Source organism: Triturus cristatus, chromosome 4_2 (genome assembly GCF_964204655.1).
Source record: "Triturus cristatus chromosome 4_2, aTriCri1.1, whole genome shotgun sequence".
Classification (NCBI taxonomy): domain Eukaryota; kingdom Metazoa; phylum Chordata; class Amphibia; order Caudata; family Salamandridae; genus Triturus; species Triturus cristatus.
Genome location: NC_140586.1, coordinates 896,028,582 through 896,053,425, shown reverse-complemented (window position 1 = coordinate 896,053,425; position 24,844 = coordinate 896,028,582). Strand labels below are relative to the sequence as shown.

At 46.0% G+C, this 24,844-nt stretch overlaps 1 protein-coding gene across 2 annotated transcripts in view; it reads left to right on the top strand.

Annotated features, from left to right (window-relative positions):
- The window catches only part of IPO13 (importin 13), a 560,046-nt gene that overhangs the window by 389,953 nt on the left and 145,249 nt on the right, over positions 1-24,844 (top strand). For both annotated transcript variants that reach the window (XM_085602928.1, XM_085602929.1), the window contains 3 exons: positions 2,707-2,841; positions 16,174-16,317; positions 19,712-19,792. In XM_085602928.1, coding sequence (XP_085459054.1) covers positions 2,707-2,841; positions 16,174-16,317; positions 19,712-19,792 — 360 coding nt within the window. The remainder of the gene's footprint in view (positions 1-2,706; positions 2,842-16,173; positions 16,318-19,711; positions 19,793-24,844) is intronic.

Here is a 24,844-nt window from a genome sequence, read left to right as displayed (position 1 = left end):
CTAGACCAATGCACCAGTCCATAGAGCAGGATTGGCTTATTTGTGGTGGGTGTGGGTGATGTAACCAGTGGACCTCCTCTGTAGGGCAGGATCAGCTGGTTTGTGGTGGGTGTGGGTGATGTAACCAGTGGACCTCTTCTATAGGGCAGGATCGGCATGTTTGTGGTGGGTGTAGGTTATGTAACCAGTGGACCTCGTCTATAGGGCAGGATCGGCATGTTTATGTTGGGTGTAGGTGATGTAACCAGTGGACCTTGTCTATAGGGCAGGATCAGCTGGTTTGTGGTGGGTGTGGGTGATGTAACCAGTGGACCTCTTCTATAGGGCATAATCCGCATGTTTGTGGTGGGTGTAGGTGATGTAACCAGTGGACCTCGTCCATAGGGCAGGATCGGCATGTTTGTGGTGGGTGTAGGTGATGTAACCAGTGGACCTCGTCTATAGGGCAGGATCGGCATGTTTATGTTGGGTGTAGGTGATGTAACCAGTGGACCTCGTCTATAGGGCAGGATCAGCTGGTTTGTGGTGGGTGTAGGTGATGTAACCAGTGGACCTCGTCTATAGGGCAGGATCATCTGGCTTGTGGTGGGTGTGGGTGATGTAACCAGTGGACCTCTTCTATAGGGCAGGATCGGCATGTTTATGGTGGGTGTAGGTGATGTAACCAGTGGACCTCGTCCATAGGGCAGGATCGGCATGTTTGTGGTGGGTGTAGGTGATGTAACCAGTGGACCTCGTCTATAGGGCAGGATCAGCTGGTTTGTGGTGGGTGATGTAACCAGTGGACCTCTTCTATAGGGCAGGATTGGCATGTTTGTGGTGGGTGTAGGTGATGTAACCAGTGGACCTCGTCTATAGGGCAGGATCGGCATGTTTATGTTGGGTGTAGGTGATGTAACCAGTGGACCTCGTCTATAGGGCAGGATCAGCTGGTTTGTGGTGGGTGTAGGTGATGTAACCAGTGGACCTCGTCTATAGGGCAGGATCATCTGGCTTGTGGTGGGTGTGGGTGATGTAACCAGTGGACCTCTTCTATAGGGCAGGATCGGCATGTTTGTGGTGGGTGTAGGTGATGTAACCAGTGGACCTCGTCTATAGGGCAGGATCGGCATGTTTATGTTGGGTGTAGGTGATGTAACCAGTGGACCTCGTCTATAGGGCAGGATCAGCTGGTTTGTGGTGGGTGTGGGTGATGTAACCAGTGGACCTCTTCTATAGGGCAGGATCGGCATGTTTGTGGTGGGTGTAGGTGATGTAACCAGTGGACCTCGTCTATAGGGCAGGATCGGTATGTTTTTAGTGGGTGTAGGTGATGTAACCAGTGGACCTCTTCTATAGGGCAGGATCGGCATGTTTGTGGTGGGTGTAGGTGATGTAACCAGGGGGCCTCGTCTATAGGGCAGGATCGGCTTTTTTTTAGTGGTTGTAGGTGATGTAACTAGTGGGCGCAGTCTGTAGGTTAGGATCGAGTTGCTTATGGTGGATTTGGATGATGAGACCAGTGCACCCAGTCTGTAGGGCTGGTTCAGCTCACTCAGAGGGTGTTGCGGCCAGTGGACGTTGTCTCATGGAAGGGTGGTGTTACTCATGGCTGGTGTTGATAAAACCAGTGGTACCAGTCTGTACGTTATGATTGAGTCATTCATAGTGTAGGCGGGTGTTAAGACCAGTCGGCCCAGACTGAAGGGCTGGGTTGAGTTGTAGAGTTCTGCTAAAAGAAATACAAACTCTGTCAGCACATACGATAAAAGAGAAAATGTATTTACGTGTAGCACGGAAACAGACGGATAGAGGCCAAGTGTTCAACAAGAGGAAGTCTAACACAAGATTGTATTCTTGCAAACCACAGGAAAGGGCGTTATGATTTAAGCAATATATGTCCAATAAAAGTACAAGATTAAGACACTTTCTCAAAAATAAGGCACAGGGGCGTCTCCGGCCAATCAGTAGCCTTGGCAGGTTACACAAGTACAGAACCCAGGCCAATCAAAAGAGACCAACACTGAGTGACGCCTGCATGGTGTGAGGTGGTGGGGCTGTAGCTACCCACTTGTTCTTTGCTTGTGACACTTAGGACTTCCCAAACAAATGCAATGTATTTGTAATGTTAAATGTCATCAAAATAATGCGTAACTTTAGTCCAATCAGGGACACATAAGCTTTGCTACTTCTAAATATGGTGTGGTCAATGCCTGTTGCTCAGCTAGCACCGTGTACTGCTTGAATGTGGTTCTTGAGCAAGCCTTGCGCTGCAATGGAAGCTTACCTTCAGAACCTGCAGATTGTTTTATGTCAATCTTTTCAATGCACGTTCTACAGGCCTTTGGTAGTCAGCAGGCCGCCCAGCTAACCAAGAGAATAATTATAAAAACGCCTTCCACAGAGTTTTTGGTATCTAATGCTAAGGATGAGACCAAAGGACCCAGTCTGTGTGGCAGAAACAAGTCTCTCTCAGTGGTTTTGTGTGATGAAACTAGAGGACCCAGTCTCTGTGACAGGATCAAGTGTGGGTGATGTGACCAGTTGACCCAGTTTGCATCACACAATCAAGTTGCTCAGGTTGTAGGTGATTGGACCAGAGAACTGCACGATAGGTTCATGTCGTTCATAGTTGTGGGTGATGATACCAGTGAACCTACTGTGATAAGATCCAGTCTGTCAGGCAGAATGGCCCGCTACATCAATCACTATTTTGTCTCCTCTCAGACCAGTCAGTGCATGTGGCTGATGCAGGCACTGGGATTCCTGCTCTCTGCTCTTCAGGTTGAAGAGATTCTGAAAAACCTGCACTCTCTAATCACACCGTACATCCAGCAACTGGAGAAGCTGGCTGATGAAACGGTGAGTGTCCCAAACTTGCCTTTGTGTGTGAGATTTGCGTGTTTTAACAGGACCAATAATCTGCCCCTTTTGTCATTGTGACTGAGTTTGGTGTATTTTACAATGACCATTAGCATGTAGTTGGGATTGCAATGTGATGTGAAGGTGCACACCTGTTTGCGAGGGTTAATCCTTTGGCTTCAGAGAGGGTGGGCACATTTTTAGGTCTCGCCTGGCGTAGGCTGCGCGCATGCGCAGTCTCGCTGGCGAGATTTAGTGTTAATGGGTATTTTCTGTAAGGGGCTTTAAGCCCCGCCCCTCTGTTCCGTTGGCTGGCGTCACCGTTTATGGTAAACGGTGGCCAGCCATTGGAACAGAGCTGTGCATGATGTATTTGCTTGGCTTTTTGAGCCGTCCTACTTGGACGGGCTCGCCTGAATTACGTTGGTCGCAAAAGGTTTCTTATCTTTATGGGGCCAAACACATGGCCCCATAAGGACAAGAAACCTTTTGGCAGGCGAGAGCCGTCCAAGTGGGACGGCTCAGAAAGCCGAGTAAATACGTCATGGGAGTGCTTGTTTTTTATACAGCGCTAGCTTCCTGGCTTGGGAGGCGTCTGTGCTCTAAAGTGAGGTAAGGCTCTATCTGGGAATGCGGCTGACGGGTGGGTGAGAGCGCGCCTCGAATCACGCCTGCACATTGGGGGGGGGGGGGAGATGTACAGTGTCCCGGGCAGAGTGTGTGCCCTCACCACTTGTTTTACATGAGAACAATTGTGGGCACTTAGAAACTTCGTCATGTATCTGGAGGTGCTTTATATTTCACAGCAGTGACATGGATGAGGCTTTTGTAAAAGCAGCATCTCCTCACACCAGCTAAGCAGTGGTGTGAGTCTCCGTTTCCTGCCCTCAAACAATACCAGCGCGGGCTTCCTCTCTCGGCGGGAAGTTTATAGCAGCTCTCTGAACGGAGAACGAAAGTCGGAAACGTTTGGGCATGAATCTGCCGAGATAACTCAGTGGGCTGAGCGCCCCCACAGAAACATGCAGGTCGCAGAAGTCGAGGAAGAGCCCACTCTGCCCTTAATCATTGCAAAGCCAATGAATGCAACGGAATTACTTAACAAGGGCACCCGTGTTTCAAGCGCCTGGAGGCACCACTTTCAGATGTGCACTACATTTCCTTTATTGCGCCTGTATGGCTAGCGGACTCGTTCTTTGACACACCCTAATGTTCACCACCGAGCGTGCGTCGGGCTGCTAGAGCCGGGTTAATCCAATGGAAAGTATCTGCGGCTGTGTTGCACGGCTTAGGTGTGATTAATTCACGAAAGAACAATTTCGTTCCATTTTCTAAACTGAAAATTGATAGGAACGTTGAATCAAAGTGTTAATATCCCCCACAATTAACTAACGTATTCTACACGGCTTCCAGCTTAGCCCTTGTTTGCACAGGCTACTGCCAATATATATTCTAGAAAGACCCCCTTAATAACATGTTTTAATCTGTGAACATCACCTTTTTAAAATCAGCGCGACCATGATAGGGACCGAGTACAACATACATACAGGCTACCTACTGCAATACTCAGGAGGACAAAATTTATAATTCCAAGGTGATTTGCACACCACAAAACCCCTTGAAGTCTCTTTGGAATGTACTGCAACACAAAGTTCACACAAAAGCTGTAGGTATGGAATTCATTCACTGGAAGACTTTTTTTTGCTGAATGTCAGCCCAGAATAAACTAAATGTATAGTATTGAGTAACACTTTCTTCAGTATAAATTCAAATTTACAGTAAGTAGCATGACTATTTTGCTGACATTTTTGTATGTGTTCATGTTATGTTACAAAACTCAATACAATATTTAACACTAGAATTAACGACATTTCTTAAATTATATTCATAACCCAGACCTCTTGTATGGATCACTTCCATCTACGCAATAACGGGCACTACCAAATTCTGCGTTCCGCGGAATTAGTTTCCAGATTTCTGCAGTGTTCTGATTTTTTGTCCCGATTTTGTGAAAGTGAAGTGAGCGCCTGTCAGTAAGAATGTGCTGCTTGTGTCCAGGTCTTGATTTCGGTCCTGTGTACCTGGCAAGGGCCGGTGTACGTGGAGCTGATTGTGGAGCAAGGATCAGAACCGCGGGCGTCACGGCTACGAAAACGCGGAGTACGTGGCGAATAGACCCCGTCTCCGAGAGTCACCTGAGCTTTTTGGAACCTGCCTGGAACTGCCTGCACCGCCAGATCCAATCGGGAGCGGCATAGCGGATCGGCGGGGGGGGGGGGGGGGACAGGCAGGTGTGCTGCTGCAGAGTGGCGGCAGCCAAGGAGCAAAAAGAGTGCAAACGAGCTCAAACGTGCTTTGGGTGGCAAAACTCAGGCCAGCATCATCTCGCCCTGGTGAAGGGAAGGAGGGGCCGAATGAGCCCATAGAGGAAGAAAAGAACCCCAAGGCACAGCGGGGAGACGACCCCAGAAGGGGAAGGAGCTTGCGAAGGGAAGCAGACTACCGAGCGGCTGCCCCCCCCCCCCCCCCCGACGAAAAGTAGAAAAAGAGAGACCACTTGTCCAGAGCCTAGTAAAAGTGTCTCAAAAGAGCGGCAAGGCCGGCTGGCGGGCAATCGGCACAACAGAGGTAAGTGAGTGTGTGAGTAAAAGAAATATTATAACTGTAGTAACCCACCACCCCGTTAAGCATATACAAATTGCGAACTGGGAGTATACAGGGGATAACTGTAGCAACACCTGTGGCAGAAAGTAGCCCTAAAGTAAAGGAAGATGGCCCCGAAAAGAAAGCAAAAATTACGCAAGGAAGCTCTTGAAGACAATCCAGGGAGGAGCGAGCTAATGGAGGGATCAAGGACATTGGAAGAGAGCCAGGAAAGCCTGGCCTCCCCCCTAGGACAATAGTAAGGGACGATGAAAGAAGAGGAAAGCTAAAAGAGCCACCAACCATGTCCCGCAAGCCAAAAAGGGTTGCACTTCAACATCTATCCCGAAACATAGCACTGCAACCCTCCAAATCCATAAAGGACTTTGTAGGGAAACACTATAAAATTACAAAGCCGCCTGTAATAAACTTGGAAATTAAGGAGGAGTACCGGACTGAGAACGAAAAAAAATTGGAAACTGATGAGGAGCACCAGACGGAGAAAGGCATGGGAGTGCCCCCAGAAGAAGAAATAGAAGAAGAATTGGGGGATCCCCTGCTAATAAACCTCTCCCTCCTGAGCCAAAATTTACAAATAGCAGCACCACGTCTTTCATCATCCCCAACACTTTTTTCTTTGCAAACTTCGGAGAATGCAGGGCAACTGGGAAATGAAAGTCAGGGCCCAAGTTTTGTTTGGGGGACTTCACCCAACCAAGTACTGCAACATTTAAATGGGCAAAAAAACATAAACCAGCAGGACGCTTCAAGAACAGGAAGTCAAGCTACCCCCGAGAGAAACAATCCCCAGACCCGGACCTATCAGTATCACCCACATCCTCCATGATGGACTTATTATTGATGTTACAGAAAACCCTCCAGGGAATTCTAGAAGTAACAATGATGAATAATGGGGTTTTAAAATCACAAAAGTCGTTTTTTTAAAAGATTGAAGAGGAGCTGGTAGGAATTAAGGGTCAAATGCCGCACATGTTAAGATCAGTAGTTACTCCCCAGCCCACAGAACAAAGTATTGCGAGTGAAAAGGCAGATGCATTAGATAACGTATATATATCCAAACGCCCAATGCTGATAAAAAGGCGATGTGAATACGTAAGGGTTCTCACTAAAAGTGGGGCAAGCAAGAAGCGGGCCCCTAAAACAACAATAAAGGGAAAAAGGAAGGAAATGGAGGCTGAGGAACAGCTATTTTTTTTTTATTTTTTTATTTTTTATTTTTTAAACATGTTTTTTATTGCAACATTTTCAGCAAAATAACCATCGGGGCAACCGCCACCCCCTACAATCTCCGATCACACCCCTCAGTTTAGCAATGCACACAGCCATTTAGCCCACATCCCGGGGGCCGGGCGGCATATATAGACAGTTAAGCATAGTAACACAACTATCGCCTCATAGCGGTGCCTGGATCATGCCCCATGGGAGCCTCTGCTTTTCTGTCCTAACAGATTCATTCCCCCTCCAACTCAATATAACACTACCCTCCTACCTCAGGAACTCCCCCCCCCCCCTCCCATCCCACCCCCCAACTGCTGCTGATGTGGACCCCTCCAGTGATCCCTAATTCTAAGTTGTGCCATCCGTCAGAGGTGACATCTATTTTCCTCAGCCTCAAGGAACTCCGTTCTCCTCGCGCTCCCGTTCCGCCCGCTCGAGCCGGCAATCCTGCAGGGCCTGCCCGATCAGCTCCCAAGCCCTTACCCATTCTAACCCCTTTTCATTGTCCGCCTTAATCGCTTGCCGCCGTCTAACTTCACTCTCGCATCTAGACCATTTTAATAACTCGGATATCCACCGCCCGATTGATGGGCCCTCCCGGGACTTCCAGTGCCACGTAATTTCTCTCTGAGCCAACATGAGCCCCAAGTCAATAAATTTACTCGTCACTTTCGTCTTCGCTGTGTGAGGGAACCAGAGCAGCAGGCACGCCCCCATATCAAACTCCACCTCCCGGTCCGTGATAGTATTCAAGATCTCTCCCACCTCAGTCCAGTACCACCCAAGCTTCGGGCACCCCCACAGCATATGCTCTAGCTCAGCTCCCAGTGTGAAGCAGCGCGGGCAAGCGGCCTCCTGCACCTTAAAGTACCGGCTAATCCTTCCCGGGGTCAGATATGCCCTGTGGAGGATGAAGAAATGCACCTGCTGAAAGCGGGCATTCCCGCTACCCTTCCATGTCCTCCGCATAATGTGGCTCCAGACCGTGTCCGGAATGGGTTTGCCTATGCTTTCCTCCCACCGCTCCTTCAATGCCGCAAGCGGCTCCAGCCCTTCCTGCAGCAATCTAGCCTGTAGGCACGTCACCGCCTTAATCGTTCCCGCCGCCATCACCACGTACTGACAGGTCAGTGCCACAGAGGGCTCCGCCAGCCCCTCTCTCCAGTGTTTTTGTATTGCCGCGCTCACCGCCGCGTGCAGGAGATAACTCCCATCCGGGAGACCAAACTGCTCCTGCAAAGCCCCGAAGGGGGCCAGCACCCCATCTATATAGAGGTCCCCCACCATCTGCAGCCCCAGCTCTTCCCACTCCGCTAGCGGGGACCAGTCGCCTCCATGCGGCAGTGCCGTCAACATCCCCAGCGGGATCTCCGGTGCATAGGGTCTCGCCGTCTTTGCTCTCCTCATGCCCCTCTGCCGGCATAGCCGGAGAGTCCGCTCCTCGATGGATAAATCTCTCAGGTCTAATTTCTGTTGCATGACTATGTAGGACAGGACATGTCTCTGGATGCCAGTCCCTCGTCCCAGCTCCGGGCCTCGGAACACTCTGGCCACATTCTGTGTCAGCACTTGTAGCTGCGCCGCCAGGTAGTATAATTCAAAATCGGGGACCGCCAGTCCCCCCTCTAGTTTAGGCCGCATCAGAGCCGTCGGGGCTACCCGTCGCCGTCCCGTCCCCCATAGGAAGCTGATGACCTACGACTTCAAGTCTTTGAAGATCCTCTGCGGGATCCATATCGGCAGTGTGCGGAAGTAATAGAGCAGTCGGGGCAGAGCCACCATCTTCAGCAACGCGACCCGGCCCAGCACCGAGAGCGGGAGGGCAGCCCAGAAGGCCATGCACCCCCTCAAGGCCCTTATGCAACGCCCTACATTACCGTCCAAGAGACTTTCGACGTCGTGGTATATCCGGACTCCCAGGTAAGTAAAGCACTTAGCTTCCCATACCACATCCCGAGTGGGAGGGCAATATGGGACATCTGCCCGCAGCGGGAAAACACAGGTTTTGGTCCAATTGACCCTGAGGCCCGAGAGCTCACCGAAGCGCGAGAGCATCTCCACAGCCCCCTCCAAGGCGTCACCAGAGTCCTCCAGGTACAGCAGGAGGTCATCCGCGTACAGGGAAATATGATGCTCCTCCTCCCCACATCGAACCCCGCCGTACACCGCTCCTGTCCGTGCTTGTGCCGCCAAAGGCTCCATCGCCAAGGCGAACAACAGGGGAGACAACGAGCAACCCTGCCGTGTGCCCCTGCTCACCGGATAAGCTGCGGACACGACCGCTCCCAGCCGCACCCTGGCCGTCGCAGAGGAGTAAAGGATCCGTGTCCAACGTCCGAACCCCTCCCCCAGGCCGAACTTCTCGAGCACCGCATCGAGGTATCCCCATTCGAGGCTATCAAAAGCCTTTTCGATGTCTACGGAGAGCACTGCCGGCCGCTGTTCTGGGCCCCAGACGCTGTCCATGATACGGACCAGGCGGCGAGTATTCCAGGCTGTGCTCCTGGTGGGGATAAAACCAGCTTGGTCCCCGTGGACCAATTTGGTCATGTGCGGTAGCAATCTAATGGCCAGTATGCGACTCAATATTTTGTAGTCGACCGTCAGCATAGACAATGGCCTATACGATGTCACATCCGAGGCATCCCTGCCGGGCTTCAACAACGGCACCACCAATGCCTCCCTCATCGACTGGGGGAGTCTCCCCAGCTCCATGGCCTCAGTGTAGACCAGCAAGAGCCTGGGCGCCAAGGCATCCACAAACTGCGCGTAGAATTCGATCGGCAGGCCATCTACCCCCGGCGTTTTATTTCTGGCCATCTGCTTAATAGCCACCCGAATCTCCTGCAGCGTAATGGGTCCGCCCAGCACCGTCGCAGTTTCCGCATCTACCCGGGGGAGGCAAAGAGTCGCCAGATATTCAGTTATCTCGGAGTTCTCCACCCCCAACTGGCTCTCATAGAGGACCGAATAGTATGACCTGAACCGCTGGAGCACCGTCCCCTGCGAGTAAACCATCTCCCCCGTCTCCGTTCGAATGCTTAGGACCGGACAGCCCCGGGGTTCCGGGTTCGCTAGTCTAGCCAGTAGCGTTCCTACCTTGTCCCGTTCCGCATGCACTCTGACGAGATACCGCTTGTAGTCAAAGCCCCGCAGCCGCTCAGTTTCCGTCGCTACCACCTCCTTCGCCTCAAGCAGCCTGTCCTGTAACTCCGGTCGCTCAGGCCTACGCTGCTTCAGATCCCTCAACACCCCCTCCGCCTTCTCCAGAGCCGTCAGGATAGTAGTCCTCACATTCGCAAATGTTCCCATACAAACGCCTCTGGTCACCACCTTCATGGCATCCCATTCCATCGCCCTCGTGGCAGTTGAGCCCTCATTCTCCGTAAAGTACTGCTCTACGCCCCGCTTGACCGCCTCACTAAACACTGGATCTTCCAAGGCCTCCGGCCGCAGGCGCCATGTCGGGACCGCCGATCGCGGCCGCCGCCACTGCAGCGTCAGCAGCAGCGGGTTGTGGTCTGATATAGTTCTAGAGAGGTACTCCGTGTGGGTCATCACGGGCGCCAAGTCCCTGCTGCACAAAATGGCATCTATCCTAACGTGCAGCGCGTGTAACGCGGAGAAAAAGGAATAGTCCCTGTGTCCCGGGTGCTGCTCCCTCCACACATCTATCAACCCCCACCTCTCCTGCCAGTCCGCCCTGTGCGCCGCTAATCGGCGCACCGGCGAATCAGCCAATGGCGGATGCGACCGGTCCAGTGCCACATCAGTGATCGAGTTGAAGTCCCCTCCTATCAATATGGGGCCCGCCAAGAAGTGCGTGAGGCTGAGGAACAGCTAAGCCTAAATGCCTCCGCCCTGACTAACGTACCCACTAGATCAGAGAGCAAAAGAAACACCCTAAGTGTACAAAGGAAGAGCCAGAGTAGTAAGGGTTTAAATGAGAAATTATCAAAAATTTAATTTGTAAATCAGAGAGTAAACCCATCCTCAGGGGGACAAACCCAAAACCACCAGAGGTATGGTAACCCAGATGAAACACCACAACTTCAAGATCTAGTAGAAGTGGAAAGTAAAATGAGGCCCCCAGGGTGAGCAAAGGGTAGACAGCTAAAACCAGAAACCCCCAAGAAAGTATTAGCGGTGGATAATAACAAATGGGTGTACCTGGAACCGGCGCAATCAGGTCAAAGGGGAAAGAAATTGAGGAATATGAACCCACTAAATAGGGCACAAATTCTGACTTCCTTTTCTAAATGCACACGTCTGAGTGGGAGTGGCTCGAAAGATCTGAGACAGGTGGGCTTCATAGAAAATACAAATGGCAAGGAAATAACAAGAGTATTACTTTACTCGGACCTGGTAAAAATGGCAATTGTAAAAGCAGCTAGTGAGATAATCCATGTGGGAATAAGGTTAATCCCAGAGAGGAAAGTAAAGGGAAAAGTACACTCAGGAAGCAGTTTCCTAAAGTGCCATGCAGGTCTAGGGAGGAGACAGGTGAAGCTACTAAGAAATAATGAAGAAGAGGGTAGCTGTCTGACCATAGTGGTAAATAACACAGTAAAGGAAGACTCATGGAGTAATTGGAGCCAAAGAAGCTACCTGGGAGAACCCTCCGAGAGGTACATGGAGGGAATGGCTGAAGATGGTGGTCTAAGTGAGGTAGAGTAGGATGGGGGGGTGTCGCACAGTCTAAGTCTCTTATCATGGAACGTAAATGGCTTAGGCAATGAGATAAAACAAGAGCATATAAAGAAATTAGTAGATAAAGTGGAAATTGCCTGCCTACAAGAGACTTGGGTATGCGACGAAACCCCTAACATCGAGGGTTACCTTCAATTAAATCGACCGGCCAAGAGAACAAGATTTGGTCACCCATCGGGGGGGAATCATGACTCTCGTATCAACAAAAGTATTAAGAGACGTAACCCTGTTAAAAGTGAAATGTAAATGGCTATTGGCTTGTAGATTAGACCTACTGACCCAGGATAAGAAATATGAAATGGTGACTGTTATAAATGTATATATGCAGTGGGATAATGTGGCAGAGTATGTAATTGAGATGGGGAACTTCAAAGAGCACATAGACTCCTTATTAAAAAAGTATGCTTCAGATGTATTGCTAATTATGGGGGATTTCAACCATAAGCTGCACCCAAAGAAGACCGACCTCTGGAATAGAGAACTGTTGGATGCTTATGGAATTAACTATGCCAGCTTCCCAGTATGTGATCCCTCGAAACAGGATATGGAATTGGTAAATTATTTAGGGGGGAGGGGTCTCTTCTGCCTAAATGGCAGAGTTAAAACAGACTGCCCGGCAAAGAAGACCTTCAAAATAGGTTCACAAAACTGTCAAATTGATTACGTTTTTATGTTAGCCTGGAACTTCCCTCTAGTGCGTGAATTTAAGTTATACTAAAGCGAAAGCAGCGACCACAACCCGTTGCAATTAACGATATATGAGGGCAGGATGGAACCCAGAGAGAAAGTGATCCCACAAGAAGTTGACTACCCCAAACGTGCGACGACAAGACTAACAGAGGAGTATCAGGAAAAATTAAAGTCCTTTCAACTTAAGGTCGAACTGGGAGACCTCTGGAGTAAAAACTTGGGATGGTTTGTGGAGAAGATAGCCCAAGTAGTCTAGTGCCTTAGGATAGAACTAAAAAAGGATAAAAGAAAGGGTACAATAATCCCGGTTAGCCGACTGAAATGGTTCTCCATTGACTGTCAAACCAAAAAAAGGGAGATAAGGACAGTATTAAGAAGCCGAAGGAAAAAGTTCAACCAAGAGAGATAAAAATATCTTAATAAGCTGAAAATTGAGTTTAAAAGATGGTTACTGATGCAAAAAGGTCGTACAAAGAGAAATGTTGGGTACATTTGCTAGAATCAATTGAAGCTAAAAACCTAAGACAATTTTGGAAAATGGTAAAAGTAGTATCCGCCCCTACAGACGGAGCAATGAAATATGTCGTTAGTGAGACAGCCTGGGAGAAGTACTTAAGGGAATTGTATGGGGCTCGAGAACCCCAAGGAGACATAGAGCCCCAACATTGGCAGGAAATATCGGAAGAACTCAAATTAGATTTTAACGAACAGTAAGTAGAAAACATAATAAGGAAGTTGAAGTTAACCCGTGCCGCAGGGCCTGATAACTCCCTGCAATAATATTAAAGTCACAGATAAAGTGGTGGGCAAGATTCCTCTCCCAGATGTTTCAAATAATTCTAGTAGAAGGCATAATGCCATTGAATTGGAAGGGCGCTGTAATCGGGCCAATCCATAAAAAAGGTAGCAGGGACGCACCACAAAATTATAGATTGATTAACCTACTAGATATAGGAGAAAAGGTATTCTCAAAAATTGTGTTAAATAGACTAAATGTTTGGGTCGATGAGTTCTCAATCGTACCGATTGAACAGGGAGGATTCAGAGAGGAGCATTCCACAATAGACCACTGCTTTGCATTATGGGCAATGGCGAGGAAGTCAACGGAACAAAATGGTAAGCTTTGCTGCTGTTTCGTTGACTTTCGAGCAGCGTTCGATTCAGTAGACCGGGACTGCCTCTGGGAAACTCTTATTAAGAAAAATATACCAAAAGACCTGCTGGCTATAATAAAAGAATTACTCCGAGGTATTTGGGCACATGTAATTGGGGATACTGAGGGGTCATTAACGCTAAAAATATCTATTGCAAATGGCCTGAGACAGGGCTGCGTTCTGGCCCCACAGTTATTCTCTATATTTCTATCTGTTCTACCCGCCTGTCTAGAGGTTGAGGGTAGTGCAAGTCCAAGAATGGATGGAAAAAAGGTGCCTTGCCTTTTATACACGGACGATCTGGTAATAGTAGACCAGACTGAATCAGGCCTACAAAGAAAGTTGAAATCTTTTAGTGAATACTGTGTAAGGAAATTTTTAACAGTCAGCTTAGACAAGAAAAAAATTATATGTTTTGGGAAAAAGGCAATTAAGTTTAATTGGTTCTTAGGTGATCTTAAATTGGAATCGGTTAACGAATATCGATACCTAGGGATGTGGTTTGATAAGACACTAAACTGGCATACACACCTGGAAGCCCAAAAAGCGAAAGTACACACATCAATCTCTGGTTTAAAAATGTTTAATCGGGATTACGGGGATATATCTCACAGTCCATTACTAAAGGCTTTCAGTGCAATGATAGCCCCGCAAGTACTCTACGGCGCAGAAATCCTTTATTTGAGCGGTAAGGGAGTCTGGGATCTGGAGGAAGGGAAATGCCTGAAAACCCTTTAGATTTTGGAAACGCTTGGAAAATGAAAAAGGCCAAAAAGTTGCACAATGGTATAGAAAGAAATCCAATTTAGTAATTTACAATGGGCAAAAACTTGTAGGAAGAAAATGGTGCAGGCCTGTGAGGGTTTAAAGGTGGTCATGTGCCAAGAATCCCAACAAATAGACTGTACTAAAAGTGTTCTGAAGTTTAACGGGCAAGAAGTCTCTAGAAGAACCGATATGGAATATCTGGCTAAGAAAAAATCAGTAGAGTTCATGATGAACTCTTAGTCAAAGGAAAACTGGTTCCCCTACTTGGATACCTTACCAAATCGTTGGTATAGACAGGAGAAACTAAGGATGCGAATTGGGATTAATCCGTGGCTGATAAACAAAGAAACCAAATCGAAAATGTTAGATCACAAAGGGTGTTGCAAGTGTAGGCTGGGCACAAAAGGGGATCTAGTGCACATCCTGCTGGATTGCTTAACTATATTAAAACAGCGTAAATTATGTCTGCGCCCAATATTTTTAAAATATGATATAAGAACATGGGCACAGGCGGTCAACCTTCTCACGGAAATGCCTTCTATCGAAATTGCAATTGCTCTAGGGAATTATATAAAGGTAGTACAGAGATCCCTAATAAGTTAGGAGTAAAAGTTTAGAAATTTTATAATAAATGTATTATATAGCTTGTCCAAGAGAAAAAGGCTGTTTTTAATGTAACAATAATTCTCAAAGGGTAAGGACTATCTTAAGAAAGTGTTTTTATTGGTATCTGCTTTTAAGATATGTATCTGGTGTGTGGAAGTTTTATAAATTTGCTGTAGAATATTTTAACCTGTAATTATTTTCTCTGTTTTTCGGTAGAATACTTTAAATCACTAATTATTCCTTTGCACCTGTTTAAAGATTATGATCTAAATAAACATATTTTATGATGATGATGACGGTGTACCCGGCAATGGTCTGCGAGGCATGTACGATCATAATTAACATTTCAATCCCACTGCACAAACGAGTTGCGGATGTTGTCCTCCTCTTTAATTGATTGAAAGATACTTTCTGCAACGTGTTTAGTCGAACATCTGCGGCCCATTACAGGCAGCTGATATATCACTGACACTTGGGGGCGGCAGAGGGGGGCATTTAGCGGTTGTCATATGCAGAGTAGACACAACAAGTGGGTGCCTCATTCCAGCTAGAGGTGGACAAACCGATGGGTTTTTGCTGTGGAGGAGGACAGGGGTGATTTAGCCAGCTCCACCAATGGAAGACCTGGACACAGAAGCTCATTTGCCACTAAACTGCTTTGCCACAGCTATACTAGTGAAAAGGGGCGGTGTATGTTGACAGTCATTGTATTTCCATCCCCGAGACCACAATGTGAATAATGATGGCTCGGGCATGGAAAAAACAGTTTGATTTTCAGAAACAAGGTGGTCCTGTTAATATCACTTCCCCTTGGCTCATATTCTACCAGGTTTCCAACTAAACCCTCGTTCACACAGGCGATACACAGATGAACTTTGGGAGCTCGTGTCAGAAAATAAATACAGAGGAAAGAAAAACAAGGAAAAAAATGAAGACGGTCACTCATGTAAGCATCAAGCACTCCCATTTACCATGATGCATTGGGGCAAACGGAGCGCTAGGATGTGAGGCAGTGTGCTCCCACCCTACTTCGTTTGAAAAGGCTCCGTTAAGCTAATGAGCCAGCAAGCTCTGGCAGGTGCACCTACACCCAGTGAGTGGAACAGAGACCTGAGAAGAGTTTGGGCAGCATTTCCAGCACCCCAAAAGAATGTGTTGCTCTCTACTGAAGGAGTAGTATCCTGAAAGAATTGTCTAGAGATACACAGCATTGGCTCACTAAACAAGCATTTGCAATGCAATAGGTCTCGCATTATTAAAGTTTGCGCTATTGGTGTTGCATTATTTAGCAATGCCAATAGTTCAAACTTTAATAATGCTAGACCTATTGCATTGCAAATGCTTGTTATTGGGTAAGCCTGAGATAATTAGTTGAAATTTCACCACAGTGGGCATTTTTCTGTTTGACATTAGAAGCTATTAGTTTTCAGGTATCGTATGGTAATGAATGTTTCTTCCAACCAGCGTATGTTGCTTTTTCCTTCTGGATGAGTTCTTGACATGCTCTGCTTTATGTTAACAGCCAAACCCCTCGAACAAGCTGGCCATCATCCACATATTGGGGCTGCTCTCCAACCTCTTCACCACCCTGGACATCAGTCACCATGACGATGACCACAAAGGCAGTGAGGCCAAGAAGTTGCCCATCGTGCAAGGACCAAACCCGGTGAGTATCATGGGGAGTGGTGTCTGGTCAGCTGCACTACCGTAACAGAAAAATAAAGGGTGGGATTCTCTTTTCGTCCCATTATAGAGTTAGGCCTTGCAATATTTCTCCAAAAATAAATGTGGTTAAAATAAATGTGGCTAAAATGTAAATATGAATAGCAGTCGGTTTGCCTAGTCTCCCACTACAGCGGCCTGTGTGAACAGGATGGGGGCACAGATTCTTCCACCTCTGAGAATTGTTACTGGAACTTCTCTTCCTCCCAAAATTGGATTCGTCCAACTTCTTCAACATGAAAATCTCCATGTTTTATATTTATCTTGTTTATTTATGTGGTGCTTAACACAACCTTAATTCTATAGTCTCCTGATAGCCCCCTAGAAGCATATGCCATTGGGAGATGTCCTGGATCATCTGGAGAATCTTGGACGGCTTTGTGACCTCATCACTCTTCAATATTTATTGGAAGGCAATGTAGAGAAGCTCACCATGTCCCTTCTTCTCTGCATCAACTCATTCAGATTTCGTACAGTGTCAACAAGGCTTCCTTATGAATTACAGCTTTATGCCTTTTTATTTTAAGCATCCATTTTTCCTGCTTTTTTATGAATTTATTAATATCTTTTTGATCCCATTTTTCGTTATGGTTTACTTTTTAACAGCTTGAGATTTGTTTCTGCTTTCAATTCACTTTAGGATTCTCATTATACACCTCAAACTCAAGACTTTGATATTTCCAGATTTTACTAGCATAAGATTATGTCCGAATGGATGTACAAGTGCATGAATTGTGTTTCTTTTGAGCTTGACAAGATTTTCAAGACTGGGTTGGTAGAACTGATGAGTTTTCATTTGTTCTTTCTGAAGAAGCTGCTTGACCAATGGCTGCTGACCCTTGCCGACTCTCTTCTTTTCATCTTTTCTCAAGAACCAGAATCCCCCACTTTCCTTATTTCTGTTATCACACAACCACGCGTCCAATGAAAAGTACTCCATTCATGTAGAAACAGCCTGTTGGTGCCAAGAGTAGAGCCCGGTCACAGTCTTGCACTGGCAAGCCTGCTCCTTCCTGCTGCAGCTCTTAAAATCAAAAAAACTTCTCTGTTTCTTCCAAGCCCTGCTTGGTTTCCAAAGGTGAATACAAATGTAATGCGGAGTACTCCATGAGACCCACTGCCCTCTGCTGCCACCCCTACATTTCAGAGTGTTTCCTCTGTCCAGGCCTACTCTGACCAAGGACAACCTTGCTTTCTGTGTTGTAGTGTAATGCAGTATACCGAACCAAAAGATGAAAGAGTTAGTTTTCTGGGTGAGACTTTAAATTCCACCTGAGCTTGTCCATATGGCAGCGTGGATCCAAGAGTGAGAGAGCGCGGCCGTGAAGCCTGCCCCATGGAGTGAAATTAATGTTGGATCGGTTTCCCTTGAATGAGTGTATTGCTGGAGACGTTCCTTATCCGTCCACTGTATCAGCCCCTTTCCAAGATCGAACAGGAAGACCTACCCTTGTGACCATATTTTCTGCGTTTTCCACTCAGACTTGATAATTGCACTGGCAAGATGCAGGCCTATGAAGCTGTTTAAGTGGCCTCCGATCCTCTAGAGAAAGACATTAAGAGCCTGGAAAAGGTGACAGAGAAGGCGTTTTCGCCCATCTCTAATGTCAGATTCCATTTTTTACTTGCCATTGCCACGCTCCATTGTGTATCCATTAGACAAGACTGGAGCATTTAGAGTTACTTCTGGAGAATAAACATGAAGCCTGTGCAGTTTCAAAAAGAAAGCTGGACTTCCAACCAGCTAGAAGGCAGGCCCCTGACTGTTAAGGATCTGGTGGAAGGTGGCTGATGGCATTACTAGAAAGGCATGCGCTGCTTAGGACTGTGTAAGGGCTTCAGACTGAAGGTTTAGTCATAGGTTCTTAACATGCCCCTCCCTGTTCACGTTTGTTGGGGCTCAAGTGGTTATACTTAGACTTCAAGTCCTCCTTAACCTGCCTTAAAGTGCCTTTCTGGAATGCAGCTAGTTATGGCAGTCCCATCAGATGTGTATTGCATCACTACTAGCCCTGTCCTCTACAGCATTTATCAGAGGATTAGGCCTGGGCGTCAACTTTGCTCCGTTTGCAGAGTTTTCTGCACTCCGCGGAGCTCGCAGAGTGCAGAAAACTACGCTTCGCAATGTGCAGTGGAGTTTTTTCCCCGCTTATGATCGTGAACGGTAAGTTCGCGATCAGTAAGTTTGCGAGCACGAGCTGCAGCTGGGGTTGAATTTCCCGAGCGGCAGGAATACTAGCACAAACTGCAGTTCGCACTGCACTCCGCCACTCGCGGGACTTCGCGGAATTTTTTTGTAACTTTGCGGAGTTCCGCGTAGCAAAACTCTGCGAACTATGCCCAGGCCTTCAGAGGATACAGTAACATAGTACACAATGCCTCCTTCTCGCTAGATCTTCAATAGCTTGGCTATCCGTAGTGTTCATCCACCTTTCCCATAGCCTTTAGCCAATGTCATTGATAGGTTTATACCATTGCCTCACCAACCAGGTCAACCGTTTAAAGAGCTGAGAGGGCTCACTTCTATCCCCGCTTGATTTTTTGAAAGACTCTAGATTGGGGAGGTTCCAATGGTGCAGTGTTTTACCCGGCAAGTTAGTTCCTGGCATCTAATTTGCAAATGTTCAAGTCCCTTGTTTTGTTAATACACCTGTGATATGGTGAGATCTCAAGCAGCGCTCCCTCCAGCTTTTAAAGGCCAGTCCCTGAAGACCTGGTTTAAACTCATTGCTGAAATGTTTGGATCAAGAGTGAGGAAAACGTACTAAACTTCTGTTAAATGTGATAAACTTCTTTTAATTGTAGTCTTATTCCTAGTAGTTGTGCAAAATGTACTCTTTTTGTCATGTTTTCTCTAACTTCCCGCTTTTCATCTAATTGTTTTAATGGCAGCTACTGTATGCATTTTAGTAATAACAATCATGATTATAAGAGCCAACTCGAACTGCATTGGCTCTATGGTTTAAATATTATAGTGTTATTGTCCATTCTCAATTTGTCTATCGAGTGCAGAATTGACTGTTTTAGAGTTTCTTACCAGCAGCTTTCTGGGTCAACATGTATGCTTTCTGGCTGATGAGTGTAATTGGTATTTCCGTCTTCCCGTCTTCCCTTCTTGCTGGTCTGTTAGGTCTTTGCATACACCCAGCCCATGTACCATTACTTTTATATCTTCCTTGATGGTTCCCTCTCTGTCCTTTGTCTCCATCATGCTCCGGGCTGAATTGACGTCATTGTACTGTTCTTCTTCATTGCTGTGTCTCCTCCTCTCTCCAGCAGTGTGTTGTTGGTAGTGTCCTTTCTTGGTCTCTCAGGTGACCTCATGTGTTCCTCTGCAGGTGGTGGTCGTCCTACAGCAGGTCTTCCAGCTCATCCAGAAGGTGCTTAGCAAGTGGCTGAACGATGCCCAGGTGGTGGAGGTAACTGTGTGGTCTTTGTTGCCCCTGATATATCTGCTTGAAGCTGATGGGCTGTTGAGGGATTGACAGCTCTCCACCTTTTCCTAGGGTGTTCTATAATCTGTGTCGAGATTGTGGGCAGTGTATATCCAGCTTATACCACCTGGACCAGCAGCCACATTTGAGGATGTTCAGCTGTTCCCTTCCATAGTAGGACTGTGGTCTTGAAGGGGAAATGCTTGTCAGTTTCATGTTACTCCCAAGTGCCTTAGGGTGGCTTCTCACCCTGGAATACTGGTTTATGACTGTACAAGGTCAATGGATGCGCCCTACCCCGATTTTGCACAATTGGAAAGAGCTTACATTTGTCTTCTATGAAAAGGCTTTGCCCAGTAAATGTATGGGGTGCAGATATTTGCTGCTGGTCTCATTGACATATTGAGGTTTGCACTGAGTTACACTTCTCTTCCGGGAACAAATAATTTGTTTTTGAAATTAGGCAATTTTTAAACATGTAGCAAGAAGCCAGGGAAATGGTCAGATAGACAGTGAAGTATGAAAATCAAAAGGAGTTTAGCTCCAAACAGCATTGACCGAAAAGAGAATTCATTACTGACCACTAACAAGCCATCCCTCCACAGTCCCCCACCCATAGGTACTCGATACACTTATGATACCGATAAATCCCAATTTCACTGATAAAGCAACCCACACTGTCCCCCCTGAAAGGCTGGCAGTAAACCTTTGGTAACTGTCCAGGGTAGTTGATGGTTTTCTACATGACCACGTGATAGACAACACTTGCACCATCCTAAGCAGCATATTAACAAACATTGCAGTTGTAAAGCACGTCTGTCGCGCGTCACCTGGACTACATGGACTCTAGCGTTCACTGTGAGATGGAGCATAGAAATGCTGCTTCTTGGTTTATAACTTGGTGCTTAAAGGCTGGAAGCCCTGTGGGCCACCAATTGTAAGACTGATGCAAATGCTAATTTAAGGATTTGCTATAGATTATTCTTGCTTACGCTGAAGTTTTCATTGATGACAAATATCGCATTGTTTGTTACATTATGGGTCACAACAAACCAACTTCGAGTTCAAACACTTCAGTGGCAGTTCCGGTGGCTAGCTCTGGATGAAAGGTGCAACAGTTCATACCACCACTCTAGCTTGTGACATGTCATGGCTCAGCTGACCTCTTTTTATTTGTCTCGTGGATTCCTACTCTCTCTGAGACAGGGCCAGCAAGACTTAGCCTTCCATGCTCAAGAAGGTAAGTAATTCCTTGGCCCCAACAAAACAGATAATACAGGATGGCCAGGGCTCGTTAAAGCGTTCTGAGATCTGGCCTAGACTTTGCAAACTGTGTGATCTAGGCCATAGGCACAAAAGAGGTCATCCTTCCTGTTCTTTAACAGAATCGGGCTGGTTGGCAAGATGGCAGCTTGAGCACTGGAGCCCTTAAATGACCGCATTTTTGGAGCTGCTTATTCGCGCCCCACACAACCTACATCCATCTTTGCAGGTTGGCGATATATGTATTCATTTATTCTTTGTTTCGGTTAAAAATAACCATAAAAGATTTCACAAAATAGTACAATTATTTCCACAGTACATCATATGGGAAGTTAAATGCAATACAATGCTGCATATTTCATTATAAAGTCAACCTAAATGTAACCAACCAATTTAGAGATGTTCTAGCAGTATCGCGAGTTTCTTAAGTATTTAGATTATTAAAAAATCTTTTTTTTTAAATACAGATTTTAGGAACAACTCTTAGGACATTTTTAAAAGACAAAATAAAATACATATGTGAACAAATAAATACCGATAAAACCATTTCTTTAAAAAAGATATTTTCATAAGACAGATTTATCACGTAATATACAAGTAAGTATATATTTAGTTTATTTCTAGTAAAGTGCACGTGCCAAGCTCATAGTAATTTCCCATTCATTTTCTCTGCCTAGAGTTTCAGACCTTCCCTTTTCCTTATCAAGCTTACACCAAACAAATATCGACTAACACTAAAAACCACAGTCTGCCTGGTGTCAGAACGTAGTAGTCTTTCTGCTTCAAGGCAGGATCTAGTACCAAGCAACCGGCAAATAGGTTTTATCTATTTATTCCTGCAGCGCGCATAGGCCGGACAGAAGAACAGCAGATGTCTCGTTCTCCATTGCACCTATATCACACGAAACTCATCTGTCCTCCTCGCCCTTGCCCAGCGACCATTTTACTGTGTTTGCCTTTATTTGTAGGATACCATAGCGATATTTAAGGTATAAGGACTTAGCTAATTGTAGCTGTATTTCATCCATTAAGGGTTCAAAATTCCAAGCTATTTTCATTTGGAGGAACCGTGTGGTTAATGGCCCAACCCTAGGAGAATGGGACACGGACTCATGTATAAAAGACCAGTAGGTTTCCTTTAAGAGTTTTTTTGAGGCAGATGTCAAGTCGGACGGCTCATCCCAGTAATGCCTTAATCCCAATTTAAAAAAACAATCGTGAATGTGCTTTAACCAAGGAAACCTACACCTTCATTTAGACCAAGAATTTCTACAAGACCATCCCTGTAGTGAATAAGCTCCTCTGTACTCCATAAGCGAACCCAAAACAACAATGGTCTAAGGTTAGCCTGGTCATCCACACGATTAAAATTTAAATCCATCAATACAGGAGTCAGTGGTGTTCGTTTGGGCAAACTTAATATTTTTCTAAGAAAACTATTTTCACCCACCTGGAATGTTCCATTCACCGCAGGACCCCACAGCTCTGCCCCGTACAATGAAGCAGATTGTGCTTTATATTTATACACTTCAAGAGCGGGTGAAATTGCTTTGGATGTACTACCTTCGATTTTCCTGATTAATGGGAATGTGTTCTGGAGGAGTATAGTTCTACTTTTTTCTAACTGGGGCCTCCAGGTCAATTTTGAATCCAAGGTAATACCTAAATAATTAAAATCGTGCACAAACTTGATTTTTTGATTGTCCGCAGTTAAATTTTTCTTAAAAGTTTTGTGTGGGTTAATTGACATATATTTTGTTTTACTGGGATTTATTTCTAACCCCTTGGCTTCACAGTATTTCCCAAATTAGTTTATTAAACTTTGGAGACCCTTTGGTGTTTGCCGATGATACGATTTTAATTTCCCAAAGAGGAGTGCCGGTACAGGCAGCCCTCCTAGCCTGGGGGAATCATGATCACATCCCAAGAGATAATCAGGGATGTCATTAACATATAAAGAAAATAAAGTCGGAGCTAGAACGCACCCCTGTCTTAAACCCCTGTTAACCCTAATTGGTTCAGTTAGTTCGCTTCGTGAACCCCATCGGACCTTTGCCCAGTTGTCTTCATGTAGCCTTATAATTTGTAAAAGAATTTCCCCCTCGACCCCTTGGTCCTTTAAGGACTTCCACAGGAGATTCCTGGGGACAAGATCGAACACTGCTTTTAGGTCCACAAAGGCGATATACAGATGTCCCTTCCTGAATAATATATATTTCCAGGCTATACAAAGGAATCTAAAAACCTGGTCTATCGTGCCAGTCTTCACTCTAAAACCTGCCTGATACTGTGATAAAATGTTATGTTCCTCAATCCATTCAATCAGTCTGTTTAAAATTTGCCTGGCGTATACCTTCTGCAAAACATCGATAAGACTAATTGGTCGGTAGTGAGTTGGGTTATGCCGATCACCCTTCTTAAAAATAGTCGTGATCTCTGCCCCTTTCCAGGTTTCAGGTAGTGGAGCGCCTGAAGCAAGAGAATTACACAACAAATTAATATAGGGCCCCCACACACCTTTATCATGCTTCCATAGGTCTCCAGGCATTTTATCGGGACCGGGCGCCTTTCCTGGCTTTAGTGCATCTATGGCTGTGAGGGTTTCCTTTAAGCTAAAGGATAAAGGTGCAGTGTTTAGTGTAGTTTCGTAACTCATTGAGCAAAAGTCAATGTCATTTGGGGAAGAAGAGTAGAGACTAGAAAAATGTGTTATCCAAGTATTAGCGTCTAAGAAAAGGTCCCTACTACATCTACCATTTTTTTTGCCCTTTGAGATTAGCCTCCAGAAGCCAACTTGGTCTTTTGCTTTCCCTGCTACTAATAATTCGTCCCAAATGTTCGTCTCTCATTCTTTCTTTGCGGAGGTTAACAGTTGCTTATACTCTGCCCTTTTTTCCCTTAAGGCCACTGTGTTTGGAGTTTTAGAAGACGCAATGAGCTCACTTTTTACAGTACGACATGCTTTATTGTACCATGGGTTTTTCAGCTCAGCCGCCACCGTAATTGCATTGTTAGCTTTCTTCGGGATTTTACTTAGTATGGGTACCAAGTCCTTAACTAATTTGCAGTGGATATCCATTATTGGAATGTCTGATACAGGGACATCTACGTACGGGAAAGCCCTATCTACGAAAATGTCAGATCTTTTTGATAGCCACTGGGTTATTCCCTGTCGAAGGCCACTTTAAAGCTCTCCTGTTGTTGCTTACAAGTGGATCTATAATTCCATTATCAAATTCCCCTATTCCCAGGGTGGCAGAATGGAAAAGTTCAGCTGTCAATGTCAGACATAATAGATAACGGTCACTCTCTACTTTAGTTTCGACTTTTAGGTCAATGGCCATTGGCCAAAGCTCGACTGAGATCATTATATAATCTAGGTGGCTTTTTATGTTCTGCCTAGTAAATGTGTGTGCTGCTGGGCTGTCTGATGGTAAATGGCCATTGCAGGCTCTCAAGCAGTGTCCCGAAACAAATCTCAGTAACTGGGCAGCCGCGACTGTGCATGGCACTACTGACTGGCTGGCCAGGAGTGGAATGTTATTGGCCAATCTTCTTCCTTAAAGATATTTTCTAGCCCCACCACAGGTTCGTATCTGCGGTTGAAATCGCCTCCCACAATTTTGAGTGCTCTTACCTCAATCGTACTTAAGAAGTTATCTAGCTGCTCAATTACCGTCCATTGTTTACTTATTAAATATGATCTAGAGTATATATTTATTATGTAGACTTCCTTTTTATCGGGTATATAACATTTTATTCCAAGGATATCCT